The 23,293-nt window shown below is 40.2% G+C and overlaps 1 protein-coding gene across 1 annotated transcript in view; it reads right to left on the reverse strand.

The window, feature by feature from the left end:
• The window catches only part of LOC103176183 (dynein axonemal heavy chain 5-like), a 57,622-nt gene that overhangs the window by 6,996 nt on the left and 27,333 nt on the right, over positions 1–23,293 (reverse strand). Inside the window, 31 exon segments of the mRNA XM_007889590.2 lie at positions 788–909; positions 1,636–1,826; positions 2,005–2,119; positions 2,609–2,852; positions 3,779–3,961; positions 4,240–4,395; positions 4,904–5,220; positions 5,562–5,697; positions 6,304–6,441; positions 6,621–6,800; positions 7,214–7,414; positions 7,805–7,981; positions 8,525–8,639; positions 9,353–9,460; positions 10,122–10,245; positions 10,739–11,006; positions 11,586–11,739; positions 12,518–12,648; positions 13,010–13,182; positions 13,572–13,770; positions 14,336–14,559; positions 15,218–15,431; positions 16,592–16,714; positions 17,613–17,747; positions 18,439–18,581; positions 19,153–19,357; positions 20,630–20,806; positions 21,322–21,563; positions 21,979–22,125; positions 22,704–22,857; positions 23,056–23,163. Of these exon segments, the coding sequence (XP_007887781.2) occupies positions 788–909; positions 1,636–1,826; positions 2,005–2,119; positions 2,609–2,852; positions 3,779–3,961; positions 4,240–4,395; positions 4,904–5,220; positions 5,562–5,697; positions 6,304–6,441; positions 6,621–6,800; positions 7,214–7,414; positions 7,805–7,981; positions 8,525–8,639; positions 9,353–9,460; positions 10,122–10,245; positions 10,739–11,006; positions 11,586–11,739; positions 12,518–12,648; positions 13,010–13,182; positions 13,572–13,770; positions 14,336–14,559; positions 15,218–15,431; positions 16,592–16,714; positions 17,613–17,747; positions 18,439–18,581; positions 19,153–19,357; positions 20,630–20,806; positions 21,322–21,563; positions 21,979–22,125; positions 22,704–22,857; positions 23,056–23,163 (5,304 nt within the window).

A 23,293-nucleotide genomic window follows, 5' to 3' on the forward strand; every position in this document is an offset into this window, starting at 1 on the left:
TTATCACATTGTTGAGATGTCCCAAAGCGCTTCACAGAATATATTGTGAAGTGGATTGACTGTGTATTTTGTGAGCGATAAATTCCTCAAAGTACATTTATTTCTAAATAACATAACATGTAGGAGCAGGAGTAGGCCATTCAGCCCTTCGAGCCTGCCCCGCCATTCAATCATGGCTGATCTTCTTATCTAACTCCAGCTAATAACATAACATAACCCTGCCTTATCCCCATATCCCTTAATCCCTTTTGCAATAAGAAATATATCTATCTCAGTTTTGAATATGTTCAAGGAGCGTCAAATGAACGTCAAATTTCAGTTGCTTCTTTTAAAAAAGGTTGCGTCAGTGAAAATGAATGAATATCTTCGACGGTATTGATAAGAAGTTTGAGGATAGAGTTATGGTTTCCAGATACCTTACTCCATATGAACTGTAATCTGGTCCAATTACCTTTTAAAACAAACATTTGGGGAAATAAAGATCAGAGGGAGAAAATCCACTTAGCTCCAGACTTGAACTCTTATATTTTAGCGTACAGGATTTCAGCAAATTCTTCCATTCAGTTTTAATTTTGAAGTCAGTTTTACCAACTACAGAAAACTGGTTTCAAAATTAAAACTGGATTTAAGAAGTTGCCAAATTCTGCCTGCCAAGTCTAGACTTTGGTGGAATTTCTCCCCACAGATATTAACATTTATCCATTTATTTTACCTGTGCCTTGATAAAAAGTACATGGTTATTTCACATTAAAGTAACTGTATTCAATCTCCCACATGCAGACTATACCTGGGTAAGAATGTCAGAGAACTGACAAAGTTTCCTCAGTTCGACGAGATTCAACCAAGTCATGTCAAGAATCCATTTGGCAGGTTTTTGAGGACAAGTCTTGAGATCCAAAGAGGCACCCCCTGGAATTTGCATAGTAACAAATGTACGTTTACGCAGGGCCTTTTACGTCACGAGGATGTCCCAAAGCGCTGGACAGTCCAGGGTTTGCACCCGAGCTGAGGGTGGGGAGGGGAAAGATATCTGAAAGGTCTTGAAAGAGTAAGGTCTTGGTGTAGACCTTGAAGAAGATAAGGAGTTCCAGAGAGCTAGAGCAGATGGGCCAATCCCAACCTGTGGTTAAAGGCACTGTCAATACAGAAATTGGGCATCACACTTTAATTTATGTGCAAGGGATGGATCACTGCTGCTCACTTTCTAATGAATATCAAGACTGGTCTGGAAGCAAGTTATTTGATCTCCTAAGATTGGAGAATGTTGTACAATTTGAGAACACCTAAAGATGAGGTTGGGGAAAAAAAACAGGCTTTGCTGCACATTAATAAAATAGAGAGAAGGCTAGCATCATTGATTAATAATAGAACTGTCACAATTTGACACAGAAACAAACATTTCTATCAGACTGAAGCTCTTTTTTTAAATAGAAAAATGTAACACAAAAAAAAACTTGCATTTGTGATAGCCTCAAAGCCCTTTACACAATTTACTGTAAATTGTTGTGACAGTATTTTGTAGGGGAACGTAAGTAGCTTTGAAGGCATACGATTTATCCCACTTTACTCCCAGACTTCGCAAGATTTGCAAAATAATTTTTGCAAACTTACTTATCAAAATGTGACACACCTTACCTTTAATGAGGGTGAGAAATTCCTCATGTTTGACCTTGTGGCATTGCATATCAATCTTCAGCGTGAGCAGGAGTCTGAAGAGGAACTTGTCCTGTTCATATAGGCCCCGAGTTGTGCACTTGTACACTTCATACGTCATGTATTCAATAATGTTTGCTACTCGCTTGCTGGTGAATGGGTTCTTAGCGGATCTGGTTATTATATCAATATAAATCTTTGAAGGTAAAATGACTGAACTAAAAGCATAAGACTAATAACAATGAAAATGTCATATTTACTGGGTTAAAAAAAATGCAAAGAAATACCACAACAAATTGGACGAGTACTGTACTTAAAGCTAACATCATGCATAGGAATGAACCATCAGACCTTACAAGTGACAGGTCAAAGATCCCAAGGAACTGCCACAGAGAAGTCTGGTACATCACATTCACCATGCTCATCTCCACAATCAGAAAATAAAGGGTGCTCCCTCTTGTAGCAACTGGATAGAAACAGAGATTAAGCTCATTTCATATTCTGAAAATAATAAGCCTTGTATTTGACACATCGTTCACATCAGCAAGATGACTTAAAGCGCTTTACAGGATTCACTGAAAAGTACTGCGACTGTGTGTGTGTGTTTTGGTGAATGTCTACACTTCAAGGTGGGTGTCCAGGAGATGCATTTATTCTAGTTGCAGGAAAATAAAATTAATATCAAAACGCAAACATTTCCTCACCATTAATTTAATTCAAAATAGCTACCATGAAGAATAGTTTCTGCTGCTCTAAAGCTCAATTCTCGTTTTAATTGGTTTTTAAATTTGTTTTGAGTTCTGCGAAACCTGACTTCAGATCATCCGAACACAAATAAATATTCATTTGATCATACAAAAGTGTGAAGTTTTACATCATTGCTCCTGCACAAAGGAACATGAATTAATACTTGACAGATGAGATACAGCACATTTCACATCAAGAGCTTAGTTACCTGGCCTGAACTCTTCTCTCGCAGTGTTTATTTGTGTCTCTGTCTCAGCTGCCGTCTTTAGTTTCTGCGTCACCTCTTCAGCTGTCTGCTTGGTGTTTCGAAGTACGACGATCAGACTTTCATCGTCTACAAGGGAACCCTGAGTCATTGTTAAACGGTAAAGCAAGTTATCTTCCAGTTCTTTCATCTTCCTTTTATTTGAAGTCACGTCCTCCATCAGGCTTGTCCGCTCTTTCTCCAGCTCCTTAAACATCAAATACCTTGTGTTACTGTAAACAAGCAGTTTGCTCTCTTCTGCTTTTATAATGATAATAATTATAATAATCCTTGCATTTGACATAGTGCTTTTTTCATGTCTCAAAGCGATTCACAGTAAAGTAAATCGACTGTATAGTTTATGGGTGAAATTCCACCCCTTTTAAGGAGCTGCAAATACTCAATGCAGATTGTTATTTTGGTTTGTGTGTTTTCGTATCTGGCCTTCAATAATAATCCAATAATCCTTGCATTTCACATAGCCTCTTATCACGTTATTGAAACATCTCAACGCACTTCACAGGATTTATTGCAAAGTGCAGTGACTATATATGTAGGTAAATGCCGCAGCTAATTTGCCCACAGGAATGTCCCACAGGAAGTTAATGAGCAATTTTATCTGGGGGATTGTTGGCATAAACCATAGGACAAAATCTCCATATGACTCATATGGCAATTAACAAATCTTGTAGTGTTACTAGGGTGATAGCAGGTCTGAGTTATAATGAAAGGCTTTAAAAAAACAGGGCTGTATTCACAGAAACCCAGAAGGTTAGAAGGCTGATCCAACAGAAGCATCTAAAATTAGATAGGGTGAAAAGTTAAACAGTTACACTGATTTGTTGGTAAATCAGTAACAAGGGGACATAAATACAAGATGACGACTAGAAAGATAAAGGCTAAAAAAAAACCCAGATGGAATGTGAAACACGTTTCCACAACTGAAGCCAAGTCAATTGCAGGGTCAACTGCAAAATAACTCAATACTTTGGGTCCATAAAATTATTAATTATAACACATCTGCAAAAAACAAACATATCCATCAGTCCTGTTCACCACTAGCCCGGTTTCCTGTGTTCGCACGCAGCGTGCAGCAGCCCTCCACCCCACCAAAGTACGAGAGATTTTCCTCGCCTGCTTCTCCGTAAGAATGGCTCGGCCCAAAAGTTGATCCTCCAAGCCTTGGATGGTGACGGTGAAGTCGATAATTGAAGTGCAAGCATTAATCTCTGGAGTGTAGGCAGGATTGGCCAGTTTCGTGGTAGCGTAAAGTCTGAAACCACTCATAATGTCCACCTCTTTATCACCTATTTTCACCTGCACGAAAGAAATCGGGAATTGCTTTTTTTTTTGCTAAGAGTTGATACAAAAAACGCTGCATAGGTAAGGTCAATGGTGGTGTTCATCTTCACTGATAGAAACAACTTGCATTTATACAGTGTTCTTCATGTAGGATATCGTCTGGGGACTACACAAGGATGGGGTCAGATCCCAAATGAGAGAGAGACAGGGGGGAAGTGACTGTAAGTGCATTTGAAGGAGTTCAGGTGGTGAGGTTTTTAAAACCTTAGTCAATGAATTAGTAAAGGCTTTACCTTTCGGGTGGACCCAGTTTTGATGAAGTTTTTCTCCAGCACATTATCCAGAGCTGGATCCAGTTCTTCTCCAACGTCCTCAACAAGTAGTGGCCTCCCCAGAGAAAGGCAATCCTCCAAGTGATTTCGAAAGTATTTATGATTTAGTGAAGTTACCTATAACCAGATTGGAAACATGTGCTTCTTGTGTACCATTTACTACATTGTAATTTACCATTCACCATCCTCATCTTCTGTACTAGAAACACTGAATTTTGTATAAGCTAAAAATAAATGTAATTAAGCAACTCCACGTCATTCGTCATCATTGCATTTGATATAGTGCCTTATCACTACGCCAACACGCTTCACAGGATTTACTGTAATGTACAGTGACTCTGTCACTGCGTCACTTTGTAGGTGAAAGTGGCATCCAATTTGCATACAGCAATGTCCCATGAAGCGAATTACCATGTTTTATCTGGGGGATTATTGTCCAGGACACCGGGAGAATCTCCCTTCTCGTTTTGAATAGTACCATGGGATCTTTAACAGATCTTGAATAGGCAAATAGGACCTTGATTTAACGACTCATTCGAAGCATTTGCATCAATCGTGAAAATACAGCTAAACGTCTAAGTTGTATTAGAACACGAGAGTTGGCAATTCAAGTCATATCTACTACCTGAAGTTCATTCTTAGCTTCTTTATTCTTGATCCAGGTCTTGCCTTGAGCCTGTGGATCAATCAGCAATGGGTAGCGAGTGGCCTTTGTAACAATTATTCCATTTTGTATTGAGAGATCATCGTTAGGCAGACCCTGCAAGTTCCATTCTCCAACTGTGGGCCCATCGATAAGCATCTCAGTGACATTCAGAGTTGTGGTGAATGGAATGTTATGCAGCATTATATCTTGTTGCCATTTATTCAACAAAAGGTTCCTGAATTCCTGGTTGAATGGACCAGAGTAGGACAGAAAAGCTGTAGCCAACAGAACATTACCTATAACAAAGAGGGGATATATTCAATTAAAATGTCTCATCTTTAACTGTAATGGTTCAATGGATGGAGAACATGAAGGAAGACTTGCTCATGGCTGCACCTTGACTTTAACCACTGAGAGAAAAATACCAGGGAGAAGGAATATCTTTGCGGACATATTTAAAGGATTACCGAATGCCTGAAAATACTTCTTACCCATTGAAGAAAATAGCAATTTCCTACCTTCCAAAACCAAAAAAAGTTTGCCAGCAATTGTTTTATAAAGACATGAAGTAGGGTAGGAGAGAGGAAGGCATTTGTTTTTATTTGGCAAGAGACGGAACTATATAGTTAGCTCTTACCTACAAGCCTCTTTTCCTCAGCAGCAAACTCTTTGCTTTGTTGAGTCCAGCGAGCCTTCTCACCAGACAAGCCATCAATCAGACTTGACGCCATTTGCATCTTCTGTCGGCAGCGCTCAGCATCCTCCAGCAATGCCTGGCAATCAAATACCAAGGAAAATGGTTTCACGATTCAAAGTGGACTTTTTTCAGACTTTTCCAAATGATACAGTCCAGCAAGTCTGCCCGGAACGTGCAATTTAAACACAGCAAAAATATTCACCCGAGCGGTGCCTCTGAACATAATGAGGAAAGAGCATGTCATTGAGATTAAAGCGTACAGCTCCAGACAGCAGGGGAGCTGGCACCAGCATAGGCTCAATGACCTTCCTGTGCTGTAATTCCTATGGGTAACAAGATTAGTTGGAAGGAAGAAAGCCCTTTAGCCCACCTGATCTCATCCTTTCAGAACACACACTTTACCATCCCCCCATCACAGCACCAAGCTGCTTTTTATATGAGAGGTAGAGACGAAGGGGGCTTTGGGATAGAGAGTGTGGTGGGACTGAATGAACGACTTTCTCTGACAGTGCAGACTCAATGGGCCGAACGACCTCCTTCTGCACTGAGTTTCTATGATTCCATACATCCAGTATCTTGGCCTCAACCACCTATCCTGCCAACCTTTCCCAGTCATTAAATCCCCTCTGGGTAAAGGAAAATGCTGCCTCAATTTAGCATCTAACAACACCCTCAGGTTTACCTGTTTCTCTCTTGTTGCTTGTTCATACTCTGCCTGCACAGTATCAAGTTCTGCCTGCTTAGCATCGAGCTCGCTCTGTGCTTTCTTCAGCTCCTCCAAGGCAATGGTTAAACGGCTCTCCTGTACGGCAAGGTTTGCCTTGAAGATATTAAGTGAATCATCTGTAAATGTCAAGACCATTCCTCACCCGGCACTTTTCGCAACGTAAAGGGATTGCATGCACTCCCCATTAAGCTTCTTGTATGAATGGTTTAAGATAGGAAATCAAGCCATTTAAGTATGAACTGATGTACTTGTTATTCTAAGAAGTAACAAACCTTAAGTGGCAAAACTTCTTTGTTTATTGCATAGAAGTTGGCCATGGCTCGAGTCCAGGAGCAAAGACCGGCTACATTGCCACAAACCCTCCTCGCAACCTCAATGTTGTAATCTAGCATTTCAAAATACGGACAGAGCAATTCCACCGTTTCCTCATTGATGGTGTCCTTGGGAAATTGCTGTGGAAAAAAAAGAAGCATTTGATGGCAGTTAAATAGAAAAACGTTCAATTGTACTAGAATCCTCGCCTCTCCAGACAAGGGAGATCTCCTTTTACTTTCCACCTTACGATGGTGCATTGTCAATATTAGATAAAGGCTATCATATCTCTCTTCACCTTCCAATCACTCTGATCTTCTACCCCACTTCTCTGCTAGGGCTTGCTGTACGTCTCCTGCCCTCTGCATGTCACAATCAGTGGCTGAGCCTGCAGATTATATGCCCCCAATCTTTGGAACTTCTTCTCTCTAGCTTTCCACTTGCTTCCCCCCCTCATCGCCTCCCCATCTGTCTTTAAATTCTGTTGGCGGGTGTGAGCTGTAAATGATTTGACTGAAGGAGCCACTTTGCTGCCGAGTCCCGTATCAGTCACCTGTAAGGCTTGCAGTGGGTTACCCGCCAAAAGCTTCAATGACTCCTGCCACGATGGTATGACGCACAATCTTTCCACGTCAACCTTCACGGGGTTCAGTTTCCGCTGGAAAAGCAGCAGCACGCAGTCCATGATCCTCATAATCAGATGGGGAGGTCGGCCAAGCGTTCGTACTAGGGTGATATCAGCCGGTTTAATGGTCTGAAACATGTTCAGGGAAGAGGGTTGGTGTGCTGCCTTTGCAAGACATCTCTGCATTATTGTATAATAATAATAATAATCCTTGCATTTAATTTAGCACCTTTCATGTTTCAAAGCGCTTCACAGGAATTACTGTAAGCTGAAGTGACTGTATTTTGTAAGTGAGTGACCAATGTTATCTGGAGGAATGTTAGCCATGACACAGAGAGGAACTGAACTCCCTTCTCTTTTCAAATGGTACCGTAGGATCTTTCAGTCAACCTGAACAGACAGATGGGAAGTAGGTTTCACATCTCATCAGAAAGGACAGGACCTCTGAGAATGTTGTGTTCCGGTCAGCGTCACTTTGAAGTGTCAGCCTACAGTATGTGAGTTCAAGGCCTTGTTCACCTGCAAGGCAGCCTCAGCCTCCTCCAACGCTGGTCTGGCAGCTTCCAGTTTCTGCTCAGCCATCGCCTTATCGGTAGATATACTGTCCACAATCGCCTGAGCTCGGTCTTTGACCTTCTGTACTTCCATCTTTACTGTCTCCGCAGCCTGAGCCTTCACAGTCACCTCTTTCAACACCTATAAAAGGACGTCCAAGGCCACAGATACTGATGTCATCAGCATAAAAGACTAGGAGAGTTGTGATAAAGAGCATGCAATAGAGAGAGTGATGGGGCATCATTCATAAGCACAATGGTAATGGATGCAAACCAAAAGCAAATTTATTTCTGCTCTCTTCAGATCTCTCTGGACCACATCCAGTTTCCTAAGCAATTCCTGTGATGGACATGATGGCAATAATTCAGATTTACATCCAATGCTCTGTGATGCTGTTTGGAGCTATAACAAAGGATTAGCAAATTGACACCACAACTTCAAAGTTCAGGTTAGCTCAAGTTTTAAAATTCCCTTTAAAATATGGCTCCTTAACCCCAAGTGGGGCAAAACTGCTTATATGCAACAGAATAAAAATCCACGATAGCAAAAAACAATTTTCAATATTTAAAAAATGCTGCACGATGTAAGAAACATAATGATTGATTGTGAATATATACAATTATATTTTAAAAAATCCTTATCCATTTAAACTTCACTTGGGTGTTGGGTTAGATATTATATTACCATATCAGCCTTGTCATTGGCAATTTTAAGCTCCTTCTCTTTTATTTCCAGTTCTTTGCTGAGAGCGACAATAGATTCAGACGCCTCCTTCAGCTTTTCCAAACCAGTTTTCATTCTTTCGGGAAAAATTACAGGCGAAAAAACAATATTAAAATAATCATTTTGAACTCATAGACACTTCTCTTTCAACAAAAGGGAAAACTGTTTTTATTGCTTGTTTTTTGTTTAAAAAAAGGCAACATTATTATTATAATCATATTCACTTTGAGGACATCTCAAAGAACTTCACGGGACTTATTGTAGAGTATAGGGACTGTATATTTTATAGCCAAATGTAGCAGCCAATTTGCACACAGCAATGATTCACAAACAGCCAATGAGTGAATGATCAATTTTCCTGGGAGATTATTGACCAGGATACATAAGCTTTTCAAATAGTGTCATGGTTCCTTTAGCTTCCATCTGAACAGACAGACGGAACCTCGGTTTACATCTCATTCAAAGGATGAGATGGCCAGCTCCAACGATGCAGGACAGACACCCTAGCACTGCATTGGAGTGTCAGCCTACACTTAGAGTATACATGTTCAAAGTCCAGGCATAGGGGTTGAACCCACAACCTTCAGGCAGACGCACCTCAATTTACCATTACATCCAAAGTATTAACAATAGTATTAAGAGTAATATTAATAATAATATAAGTATTAACAATAACAATCTTACCACCTTCAATAAATACACTACCGTCTTTTTAAATCGGGGGAGGAGGTTTGGAGAAACAAGACAAAAGATCTGGAAGTACCTCAATACAACAAATACTCAGAATACCTTTCTGCCAATGTCTGTAGCTCTAACTGTTTCTCCTGGTATACAGCTTTGTAGCCCTGAATGAAGGATAAATAGGACTTTGGTGTTACATGGGTTGGACGCCGGTATCTGTGAAGTAGAAAATCGAAAGGAATTAATATTTATGGGTTGGGTTGCAATGTTGTTCAACATTCAAAACTTGATGCCTCATTTCCTTTGCTGTTTGTATAGAAAACCAAAAGGTTTGAAAGGTGATGCTTATTGAAGTTAATCAGACTGAACTCTCCATTTACTGAGAGTTGGTGTACATGAGGCCAACATTAGAGTGTGTACCTGAAGGTGCTGTGTATAAAGTACACACTGTGGTAATTAATATGGTCACTTTCAATCCCCTGGATACAACCACAACAAAATCAACAAGGTATAAAATCATAGAGAGGGGACATTTGGCCCATTGAATTTATAGACCTCCTCTACAGGAGTTATCTTATCTAATCCCAGTTCCCTGTATCCTTCTATGTTGTTCTTATTCAAATACCTATCCAATTTCCTTTTAAATGTTGCTAGGTTCTTAGATTTAATGGTGACTTATTAATCAAGCATTAATAATTATGCATTAATATTGTGAGGTTCGTGGAAAAACACAAACCTCCCTATACAGACGTACTGTACTCTGGTCAGATATAATTACGTGAAATAGCTTCAGTGTAAGATACTGTCAGCCCAATCCAGCCTGTAATTTCTCTGAGTCTAGTCTATCTGCAGGTTTTCAGGCAAGAAACTCACTGACCGCTGGAAGTACAACATGCATTTCTCCGCTACACCATCGTGAAAGGTGCCCATGCACTCCACCACCTGCTGCTTCACCTTCAGAGTGCAGTCAATCTCAAACAAAGACAAGAAGTGCTCAGCCACTGCAAGACAAAAAAGCAATCGGTTTCTTAAACCAAAGGATAACTGGTAATATTTCATTAAGAACTGACATCAAATGATTACTGTACTTCTGTTCACAAAAACGCACAGCATATTCCACATTGGGAACAATCTCGCCTCTAAGTCACAAGATTGTGATGGGTTCAAGCCCCTTGCCCGGACTTTGAGCTCACAGTGTCGGCTGACACTTCAGTGCAGGTCTGGGGGAGTGTTGCATTGTAGCAGGTGCCCACAAAAATCAAAGGGAGTTTCTCCTGGTGTCCTGGCCAACAATCTCCCATTCATTTCCTGGTTCTTGTGGAATACTGCTGAGCGCAAATTGGCTGCCACGTCCAGCTACAAAGTACAGGCACTATGCTTTATGGTATGCTATGGTATGGTATTCACTATGCTCTGTAAAGTGCTTGAGAGAGGTCCTCCAATTTGAAAGGCGCTGTATCAAATATATGGATTATTATTAGGATATATTCCCACCTGCAATAAGAGCATCTTTTGGCCAGCGACTGAACCAGTCCATGGTGCAGCCGGAAATAAGTGCTGGGAATTTCAAAGCTTGGTTGCGGAATTTCTCCCCGACTGGTGAAAAGCAAAGCACCAAGTGTAGGTTCTGTCGCACCCGGCCCATAAAGTAATCGTACAGGTTCTCGTTAGTCGGTGGTCGCCGTGGAAACTCCTGCTTCATTACGGGAGTGAGGTCGTTGCTAATTTCATCCATTTCATCCCGAGTAAACAGATTTGAGACCTGCCAAAAAAATGACAAAGTGCTTCAGCAGTCAATTATTCAGGTGAAATCAACTCTGAACGATAATGATAATACAGAGTTTAGATACTGTTGCTGCCTCTCACAAGCCCATGGGTACAATTATTTTCTTGCCCTTTTTTCCAGTTTTCTCCAGCTCAAAGATAAACTCCTTCAGAGTGACCAAAGAGCCAACAAACCAGTTACCAATCCTCCGCCAAAGGAGATGTGGCAGCCGGACAGACTCAGCGATCTCTCGGGAATATCTTCCTCTCTTTTCTCCCTCCCAGCGAGTGGCAGCTGTTTCCCCTATAATGTGGCTGAGATCAGTAACAAAGACGTGTGAGATGAATCAGTGGCACAAACCCAAAGCCCATTATTCAGTGGCACCCCATAATGATGCTCAAAGACTGCTCTATCTACCATCTAAAACATGGCGTGTAGTTTTTCTATACTTAATAGTTATATGAATTACGGTAACACATTCATTGGCACCGACACGCTTACAGAAATGTAATTGGAAACACCCTGCATTAATAAGAAGGCTTGAGTATACAGGGGAATGGAAGCGCTGTACTCTACCTCTCCAGAAGAAAGAACGTTGTTCAGATATTCCAGAAATGCCTCGTCCTTGATTTCATTGTCTGTAAAAATGAAGGTTACTCCTTTTCCCTCCTGTCCAGCCTTTCTGTACAGCAGCTTCAGATCCTCCAGCAGGTTAGTGGCACTGTATGACCTAAACACATCCAATGAAACATGCAAATACAGGTTCCCGTTTAGATGAGTTCAAAAATAATTTTTGAGGTCAAGAAATGAACGTGGAATATAGGTATAACAAATAACCCCCAGCTCGGGTGCCCAGCCAGCAGCACTTTGAGATGTCCTCCTGACATTAAAGGTGTCATATCAATGTAAATTGTATTGCATTGTAACAATTCTAATATAGTTACGACAATTTGTAATATACAGTAGTTGTATTTTAACTTCTTCCTTATAGCTCTGAGTTACCAAAATCTGTCAATTCTTCAGTATTTTTTAACCCAACAGTTTGTTAGTATGAGGATGTACTGTATCTTTAAGAAGTATGTAGAGCAGTCAAGCTACAATAATAATAATAATCCCTGCATTTGATATAGTGCCTTATCATGTCTTCTAGACGTCTCAAAGCGCTTCACAGAATATACTGTAAAGTGAATTAACTATGTTTTTGTGGGCGAAACATGGCAACATGGCACGCAGCAGTGTCCCACAAACAGTCGTAGATTGAGTGACTAAATTATTATTATTATTTATTTTTTTAGAGGGATAATAAGGTACTATTGTTACAATGCAATACAATGTAAATTGTAGTGTAGTATATTAATAAAATTCACATCAATTCTCTTTATAGTATGTTCTGTGAAGCTCTTTGGGATGTCTCGAAGACGTGATAAGGCACCATATCAAATGCAAGGATTATATTATATATAAGGTTTTGATCCATCATTCACCCTCAAATTCAGCTCGAGACACACCTGGTGAGGGTGACTTGGAACGTCTGGTATCCAGCAATGAATGAAGCCAGTCTTGTGAGGCTCTGTTTGCCTGAGCCACCCACACCAACAAGGAGGGCACTGCCCCGAACAGTTCTAATGATGCGGGATATCTGCAAACAAACCCCACAGCACGACTGTTAAAGATGCAACATCGTCTGTAAAATCTGCTTAAAGTTGAGTGGTGAAATGGTCAGGAATACAAGTACAACAATTATTCTAAAAAGGGGCAAATCCGAACATTCAAATGCTATTGACATCTGCAAATAGCAGCACAGAATACCCACTTTCAAATCAATTACCAGGGTGCAAAGTAATCTTTACGTTCACAGATGAATTTTTAAATCTTTTGCAATGAGCTCTTCCACCGTGTACATGATCAGGTCTGAGAATTTACTCAGCTTTCCATTGCTTTCTGTGCTGTTTTTCTATTCAACAATTTCTGCGCACAAACAAAAGCTGCATCCAGCTCACCTTCACTAAGTGAATCATTGCATCCTCAAAGAAGACTAGGTCCAGATGCCCACCTCGTACACACGCGTTGTAAAGGGACATGAACAGGTTCAGCCTATCGTTCAATGCCTCAAATGATTCTATAGCCTCATAAACTTTAGGCATGTCATACTCTGCATCTTCTGGCTCCTCACCTGGAATTGGGAAGGAACAGAACCTATTCAAAATAATCCATTGACCGTTTCAAACATTCTTAGGGTTATTAAAAAATACACTGCCAGAAGCTCATTTTGCCACTGCCTACCACGATTCAAAGCTAAAACTGCATCAAATATAAAATCACCAATGTGCTCCCAACAGTCTACCAATACATACATCCTGGCAGGCCTGCAAAGTATTTGTAGCAGCCTGGGAACAATTGCCAACCAACCCAAACAGGGGTTTGGCCAAACAGACATGTTACCTACACTGCAAGGTACCATCCTTCAAACAAAACAATCCAGATACCAGTGACTAGTCAAGTGAAGCATCCCAATTTGAAGTCTGTATTCCACCCTACAAGAATATCCAAGCAGTGCCTAACCTGTAGCCTCAGGTGCATCACGCAAAAAATCTACAAAGAAGTCTTCACTCTCTGTATTGAGGACGTCTTTGATTTCTTCCCCAAGTTCGTCAGCAGCAATGTGGATTAATGTTTTATCAAACCATTCGCAGTCTTCGGTGTTTGTAAAGCGATCAGCCACCACTCGGTTACATTCGTGCCTCCAGAGTTTCAGAAGTATCTACATTTAAGAGTCCACAAAACTGTTATGCTTGATATGTGAAGGAATTCATGTCACATTTATTTTCCAAAACTTCTTCAGTCGTTTTCTTAATGCCTCTGTTACAATACACTTCAAGTGTTGATTCAGCACTGGCAGTAAGACTTTTGAGAATTGTCCATTATTTGAATATACACTATGAGTGGGGACAATTACACTGTGCATTTGTAAGGTCTCTTGTAAAGTGGCACCTAATAGTGGAGTTTTCTACCTTGGAGGAGACTAAAGTGGACACATTATCCTCCTACAAGTACACTTCTTACCAGCTAATTTCAGTGCAGAACTGGAGAAACATTCCACATGGAGGGTAGAAATTAGGAAGTTAGGGGAAATTGAAAGTCTCCAGTTATGAAGCGCTGAACAACAACAACAATAACAACAACAAGAGCGTCCTGGAGGGCTTGACACTGGCAGAGTCTGACCCCGAGCCAGGGGGAGAGGGAGGGGAGAGGTGACCGTAAGCTCGATCAAAAAAGAAGGTCTTTAAGCTGAATAGTCACTGGGTTAAAATGATAGAAACCTTTACCTCTTTGTAACATATGACGTCAGCAGTAGTATTGAGCATGCCCTGCCAAATTCTGGAGAGGTCTCGCAAGTTAAAGACATAGTGAAACTTGGCTGGTGTTGGAAGCATCTTGACTTTGACTATTTGCCAAAGTTTACGTGTAATGGAAATAAGCTGAGCTGCCAGACGCGTCACCTCCTCAGGGAATCCTCGCTCCAGACAGAAATGACCTGTTCCAATCACACCTGCAGCAAGTAGAAAAATGATTTAAAAAAAGACAGGTTTGTTTAGCTATTTGATGTATTTGAAAGGAACACTTTCACAACTGTAGAACTGTTTAATTACCCATCTTAGTCCTACGACTCACAAGAATTCAAAACTCACATTAAGGGTCAACTTTAAAAAAAATCTCATACTTTCAACCCCAGGCAACCAAAGCTGCCATTTCACCTCCAGTTTTAAATAGTTACATTAAGATAGACCATGTAGTGTCTGACAGTGACCTTCACAATGGCATGAAAAAATCCACATCAAAGCCGCTGAAACCTTGGTAGTATTTTGCAATATATGGCCCTTGACTCAGATTTCTGAATAATAAAACGCAGCATAGAATACTGGCCACAACCAAATGCAAATGGACTGGTTCAAATGAGTGGTACAACTACTTGTGTCATTGAAACGATTCTTCTGTGAATTCAATATAATCACATGTAATATTATCCAGACATTGGCCAGCTATATGCTGAAAATGCCACATGCACACATGCCTTGCGTGTATGTAAACACAATATAAGAGTTTATCTCGGCAGTTATCTGTCCACTCACCACATGTATGATTGAACGTTTTTAAAATATCCTGGAGCAGGATGTGTCAAGCTCTGTCATAAAGCCACCAAAACTCACCAAAGATTTTGTCAATGGAGGCATTGGAAGGCAATGTGCAATTAAAAATGCAAAAATGTCTCTTCAGCCGTTGAGGAACGTCATTTCTTCCTCCACCTGGGTGAATCATAGCAGCAACAAGTTGAATGTCCACTATGTGTGTGAATTCGCCAGGCTTCTCCAGGTTATAGAACCCCCCCTGCTCCATCAATTGTCTCACAATCTCATTGGTAACCTTGGAACACACCAAAAGAAAATGTTACCACAGCAATATTTCTTCCATTTGGCCAATAACAACTTGCATTGTTATTGCAACAATAACGCCCTTCACTCGGGGTAGCGGTTCAGAGAGGGGAGGAACAATCGAAATAGGTCATTGATATCATGGCTGTCTTGAGGGAACTTGCCAGGGACAAATTGGCAGTCGCGACTACACTACAGAAAACGGGGAGCTTAGAGATGTTACAGTGTGATTAAGGGACATTGTTAAATGCAAAAGTTATTTGTTATTATAATTCCTCCCAACCCATGGTGAAAGATTTCCATAGTACTACACAAAGTTACAGTCTCACTTGATTATGAATATAAAGAGTATTGGATATTGCACTAAGATATGGCCTTCATTGTTAACATCCATGATTAGCCACACAGCAATTCCAGCACAGAAGGCACTAAACTCAAGTGAGGCAATTCTCTAGTGGGAGGGAAGGGAAATGAAAAACGTGGAATATTTAAGTTAAAAAAAAACAAAGAACAATCATTCTTGCATAAGTTCTGTGCGCAAACTGGCTGCCTCCTTTGTCTACAAAATGCAGTCACTATACGCTTTACACTTTAAAGTGTGAAACCCTTTGAGACATTCTCCCGACATTAAAAGCACTGGATCAAATGCAAAAATGTTACTATCATTATAAGGTCTGTCATGCATGTTGCAGATTCTTCCCCCCACAAGGATAAACTATCTGTGAGCTGTAGCACTGGAAGCAAGTAATGGTTTACATACTGTTCCAAAGGGAGTAACTATCAATTAGAATCTAGATCTTGAATAAATGAATGAATGAATGAATAATGTACTTATATAGTGTGAGAAAACAGTTAATCCAATAGTTCCATTATCTGTGAGCTGGCACTGAAGGCAATTTGAGGTGGTAGCAGAGAGCTCAGGGAATTTGTTTTGAAGAAATCAAAACATTAATCTAAGACGTGGAATATTTTTATTCAGTTAGCGTTCCAAGTTATTCACAAAGATCAGAATCAAGTCTAAACCTCCTGAACACCTAGAGTGACACATTGGCACTGTTTCACTCTTATATATCTTGCTTCTCAGATCCGTTCCTTACTGTGATAACAGATATTGTAATGCAGATTTGAGGCAGCAAGGAACATTGCACTTACCTGATCGCCCCACTCATTAATGACAGGCAGGTTTATGTCATCTATAAACACAGTCATTTTCTTGCCAGCTTGAGGGCCATAAACATTTCCCATTCTTTTGTCCACATAGCTTTCTATCGTTCTCTGATCAAAAATAGTCAAAGCACATACTTAATCAGGAGGTAAATAGCTAATTCACTTCATGGCTATTTGTGAGATCTTGCGATACACAAATGGATTTTCACATTTTCCTACAAATACAAGGTCACTACATGTGTCAGGAAATCCATCTGAAATGCTTCAAGATATTTCAATGTCATAGATGCTAAACTACATGCAAGGATTACTTATTTCAACACCAATATATTTTGTTTGCTAATTTTTCTCCCCATGCTCACTTTTGTTACTCAAGATAGTTTTTACTTATTTTAGGAACAATAAAAATCATTAAACCCAGGAAACCCACATGTTGACTCTGAACCCCACCCTGACTTCCCACTGTAAGTCTCCATCCCTTCTGTGCGCATTAACGCATCCAGATCAATGTAAATGACAACTGAACATGTCCTCCACGTCATTGGCGTTTAAGGGCCCGTAGCCAAGAATATTCACAACTGAATATTACCATTGATTGATCAGGATATGACCTGCAATTTATTCACAGAAAATACAATGCTCAGCTATATATAGAGGGACACATGTAGTAAATTAGAATGAATTAATCCCAACGAGGGATTCAAGAAATGTCTCAAATCAGCAGAATAAAAATGAATGGTTTGCTGGTCATCTGAATGCTGAGACTGGATTCAATCTGTAACCCATAGACACTGTTTTTAGATTACATTTAATTTAGATTACAGCATTTTCTTGGATTTTTTTTCAAATATTTTTCACTGCCGATGGGCGATGATACACAATGACTTGGAATCTGACACAAGTTTCATGATTCTTTCTGATAATAAGGAACTTATTACTTCCATGTGACCCCCTAGCCATATACAGTGAATGGTAACTGGAATTGAACAATTTGTGTACTCCTTACCTGGAACATCAAAGGTGTGGTAGCGGAGGAGAAATTGAGTCTTTTTGGCAGGTGAGTCTCTGTGTTGTATTTAGACAGGTAACGTTTTATAATGACAGTCTTAGCAGTTCCCTGTTCCCCAATCAAAAGCACCCACTGTGAAAACAGACTGATTTAAAGCAACTCCTTTGATGCAAATATACACAATAGTAATCATTACATTTGACATCAGATTTCTTGTACGTTTTAAACCTTTCAGTTCATCCCAAATAATGTCTCAAATGAACAATTTTGGGTTGTATCTAACTACATGGATCATTATACATGTAGAGTTGACGTCCTCCTCTGCTTTTCCAGGGGCTCTGCCAAGTGCTAATAATATTCTTTGCATTTGATATAGCGCCTTATCATGTCTTCTAGACTTCTCAAAGCTCTCCACAGAAGTTTATTTTGTGGACAAAACGTCACAGCTAGTTGCGCACAGCAGTGTCCTACAAACAACCGTGGATTGAATGACCAAATTTTTTTTAAGGGATTTCAAGTTTGACACATTTCAATATTGTGCACAAACAATGAAAACATCTCCTTTAGATTTTGCTGGAATTAATTTCCCAGCTGAGTGGCCCAGTCAGCTACGTGAAGAGCTTTGAGACCTGCTCCAGATGTGAATCAATCAATGTTAATCATATTAAATTCTGGTCTTAGCCTCATCAATGCTTCTGTAAATATTTCCCAATATCTTCATAAACAAATAATCAGCATTAGCCCTTTGTAGCTTCCTGAAATGTTACAATGTTAAGGTGCTGTATCAATTGTGAGGATATATTTTATATAACCAGCAGCTTACCTTGCCCTGTTTGGCAATATTATGAATGAGAAAGTCAATCCTAACATTGTCCACATTAGGCACAAGGATGGATCCATATTCTGGAGTACTGTCTATAGGATAAACATACTCCTCAACCTGGGTGTTCCAATGTAACCAGTTTCCTGTAGGAAAGTGAAATAAATCTTCTGATGAGCAACAATTTATACCTCAGCACAACATGTTTATTACTTTTCACCTTCGAGGCTCATTAATGGTTTTGCCCCATTATACCTTCAACTCTACCCAATCTGGAAGAATGTTGCAATACAAAAGTGATAGTTAATTTTATGAGATTGTACTTGACGTGCCGTAAAAAAAACTTGTCATATATACTGTTATTTACATACCAACTTTTTTTAAATGCACAAACCTTCCTCATCTGGCAATAAATGTCAAATATTTTTCATAAACTTCAATTGAGAGGCTCACTGCACTGTCAACAAACAAATACACAAATAAAAATAATTCATTTGCGCGCAGCAATGTCCACAAGCAGCCATGAAGTGAGCAATTAATTTTATTTAGGGGATGCTTGCCAGGACAACAGAAATTCTTTCCTCTGATACCCTCTAAATCAATACCTCTAAATAATCAATACGCTCCATTTCAATACCCTATAAATCAATTTTGGAGGAAAACCAATGGGTTGTAAACATCCAGAGATGTGCTTGAAAAACATTGAACTGTACTCACCATCAGGTCCTACAAGGTAGTCAAACATCAGATTTTCACTAGGTACAGGAATGTCAGGCAAGTCCAATTTGATGTAGGGATGAGTTCTCAGCCAGTGCTCCATTTTTTGTCTGTCATTCAACTCAAGTGTGGCACCAATACTCCACATCAGGCTGAAGATAAACAAGCGTTCCAGGTTCTGCCGGCTTATCTCCCCCGCCTGCTCCTACACCACAAAACAAACACTAGTTGTACCACAGAGATTTAGACTATGTTTAACGTACTATAGTATCAGATTAGGAGCAGTCAAAGGCCATAGAAATTTACAACATAGAATACATTCAATGCATTTGGAAGCTTCAGAGTATGGCCTAAATAGAATTAGCTCTCTATCTTTACATGAGGTTTGAAAGTGTGTGAGAAGTGATAGGGCCAGTTCGATATCGTGAAGTATTGCTAACTAGTCACAATCAGCATTAAATCACCTGGGTCGACTTACAACTCGAGAGAATGAGGACTTTAAAGACTGTAACCTGAACTCCCTGTTGCAAACTCTGGCAACATGCCAGACATAGCTCTAGTGTAACAGTGCTAGAGGCAGCCACTGTGATATTAACCAGTGCCCACGATTTATTTCATTCACATGCGACTGGGATCTCCACAGCTGTAACATCTTCAGCCTGCAGCAGGTTAACAGTGAAGAAATTCAATTTGAAGTCACATCCAAAAGTACTGACTGAACTAATTTGGAACCGACAACAAATGTTATGATGAAAATAGGACCTTAAAAGATCACAAGAGAGACTCAGGTGAAGATAGCTCATCATAGAAACAGGAGTAGGCCATTCAGCCATGATTCTACAAGATCATGGCTGATCTGTGCCTCAAGTCCAATTATCCGCCTTTGCCCCATATCCCTTAATACCCTGACCTAACAAATATCTATCCAACTCAGTCTTGAAGATGTGAATCCCATTTAATCTCAACCTTCTAAAATACCGACCCACCACAGCATCAAGTTGGCTTTTTTTTTAAATAAAGGAGTCCTGGGTCAAGCTTACTTCCTGGTTAACTGTTCCAGTCATTGGTTACTCTTTGGATGAATAAATATTTCCTGATGTCTGCCCTGAAACTGCCCTTTACAACCGTAAACCTGTGCCCTCTTGGCTTGGATGCCTTGCCGCCTCCAAAGGTATCGTTCTGAGTTGAAATTTTCAATCCCATTTAAAATCCCCGTGACATGTATTTTCAAGACTGAAGAGCCCTAACCTACTGAATTATTGCACAAGGCCCATTCCTCTAACACTGGGGATCATCCTCATTGCTTTCCTCTATCTTAGGGCCCTTCCTGCTGCAGCAACCAGAACTATATGTGGTTCTCTAGCTGTGGCCTGGCCAGAGTATTGTTGAGTTGAAACAGCTTTCACCCTAGACTACTGCTAGATTGTGAGAATCTTAACAAGGAACTTCGATCGTGGATTTAAATGGTACGAAATACCTTGGGTGGAATGAGTCCTTGCAACATGTTAATGCTCTGCATAATAACAAAGGCTTCAAGCATTTCAATCTTGGGTTCCAGAGACTGAAAGCAAAAGCGGTAAAGCTCTGGGAAAACCGCTCCGTAGAACTCTTTCAAGATTTCAGCTTCACCTGGCGAGCGCATCTTTAACCAACTCTTGTCGAGAGAATAATAAACAAAGACGTTATGTGGAACTTGGCAATTTCCTGTTCAAACAACCGAGCTACAAAACAGAATCACGGGTCACAGCATTTTCCCCACACTCAGTAAACAGTAAAGATATCCTCAAGGTCAGATTTAGTGCATCTGGTTAATGTTGCATGTTCAAACAACTCCCCAAAGGGCCCTAAAGACTTCATTGATTCACAGGATTTTTTTGTACAACAATCAATAATTTGCACAAAACTAATTGGACACTTAAACTGTTAAACCAATACTGACGAACCAACCCTTACACTGATTCCAGGAATTGAGGCACTTAAGATTCTCACATTTATATCATAATAACCTTTAGTGCAAAATTAAAATGCAGAAACTTTTAATTTTTTTTACTGTAACAGACTTCGGGAGTGGCTTTCTGGTGGCGTGCCAAGCAATGCTGTCTCCAAACGAGCCATAGGTTGCACTCGAGAGGGAATAACACGGATCGACACAAACTTATAGTCACTCACCTCTAGAATCGGCCTCCAGTCAAGCACAGAGGAACTCATGTACACCATCCCATTCCTAGAGACCGTGGCAGGAGAAGCATTGTCAATGTTGTGCGGCTCAAAGACTATTTTGCAATTTGAAGCCATTGGGATTCGGTCTCCGTTTGCCAGAGTCAGTGTTTTGTTGTCATCGAGAACAGAATTAAGATTTTCTATCCAAATAGCATCAACAGGTCCATCCAGTACCAGCCAAATGTGTTCACCTGAAATGCATTCAACGTACATTCAATCCAAATTAATATTCATCAGTATTAAGACCACAACAGTTAGATTTTCTTTAAGATGCTGGGTATCGATAGGTGTTTTTGATGGCAAATACCTCTGTAAATATGGCTGCATTATTTAAAGTTATAATAACCATCCTTGCATTTGATATTGCGCCTCATCACGTCTTCGAGACGTCTCAAAGTGCTTCACAGAATATACTGTCAAGTGAATTGACTGTACATTGTGTGGGCGAAATGTTGGTGTGTTAATACAAAAATGTACAATTTGTAAAAGGAAAATCTCTTTCAGAAAACATAAAAGTATAATTTATGTGGTAAAACTATTCTCTCAGGGAGTTAGTTGGTAAAGAAATGCAATTCTTCATTCTGTTTTCCTGGAACGGTCTTATACCTTTCTTAGCCCTGAGGGTCTTCCTCCATAATGTTGAGAATATCCCGTCAGTCCAGTCATTGGTGGCTACATCCAGACGGCCAAACATCTGTGGGGCTGTAATTGCTTTAGGGTTCATCCGCATCTCTCTGTGAGGCTCACCACACCCTGGGCAATAAACAGCAACGTGTTAATACAAAATAACGTCAAAAGCCTATCAGTGATGCTGATGGTTAACAGGCAGGTTGTGTGCAGATGTTGCTAACACAAATTTACTGCTGCATTAGCCTATATATATATATTCATTTCAAATTTGTTTTATTTTGTAAAAGAGCTTCTGAAGAACATTTTTTGACGTGAAAGGCACTATAAAAGTGTAAATTACTGTTGTGAATGAGGATATATTCGAGGGGTAAAATTTTGGAAAGTTCTCTCTGCACCACTGGGATCCAGGTTCAAATCCAGCCGAGTCCAGAGTTATGAAAATTGTCCCCTCTTTCTGCCTCTGCCAAAACAAATCACTTTCCCGTCGCCTCACCCACAGGACCAAACTGCCCAGAATTGGTGTTTACAAGGTTGGCTGTATCTTCAAATCAGTCGGAATGGAGGGGAGAAGGAATGAGTTGAGGGAACATTTAATCAAAAAAATTCAGTCATCCTCAGTAAGTTATAAACGTGATGCAGTCTGTTCCTGTGCATTGCATCGTTTAAAAACTGCCACTTCTAGCAAGGACTGTTTTTTTTACCTATCATAGCCTTCATGAGGGTGTGAATACAAGTGGTCTTCCCAGCCCCGCTCGGTCCCAATGTCATCATCCCATGTCGGACACGCTGCGTTTCAAACAGCTGGATAATCTTCAATTTCCATGGTGCATGGTTTACCAGCCCTCCATCCTCAATCTAAAAGCAAAACACAATCTCATAAAGGTCCATGGACATCTCCCGGGGCTCAAACAGGATCCTTCAGATATCTATTTAGCACTTTTGAATGTCAATGTAACTCCTGGCAACTCTCACACTTCACCGGGTTGACATTATTTGTTTTCAAACTGTGCTAATAATATAATATAATAATAAGAATGCAACCTTCTCACCAACCTGTTTATCAATGGCAGCTTCTAATTGTGGATAGCCCACTTTATCTAACTGAATGCCGGGAAACAAGTCCTCAATCAGGCTCAGAAACAATGGCTCATCCTCATCGATCTGAAAACAACATACAGAGAGTGAAGGTTTGCGCTTCTTTTCACTTCTGCTGCAATGAAACCAATTCATGTTCTAATTCAATCAACCGGCCCAAGGTGCTCTCAGCATCAACTGCTCCAAGACTGCATGG

This window comes from Callorhinchus milii, unplaced genomic scaffold (assembly GCF_018977255.1).
Source record: "Callorhinchus milii isolate IMCB2004 unplaced genomic scaffold, IMCB_Cmil_1.0 Scaffold14, whole genome shotgun sequence".
NCBI classification, from domain to species: domain Eukaryota; kingdom Metazoa; phylum Chordata; class Chondrichthyes; order Chimaeriformes; family Callorhinchidae; genus Callorhinchus; species Callorhinchus milii.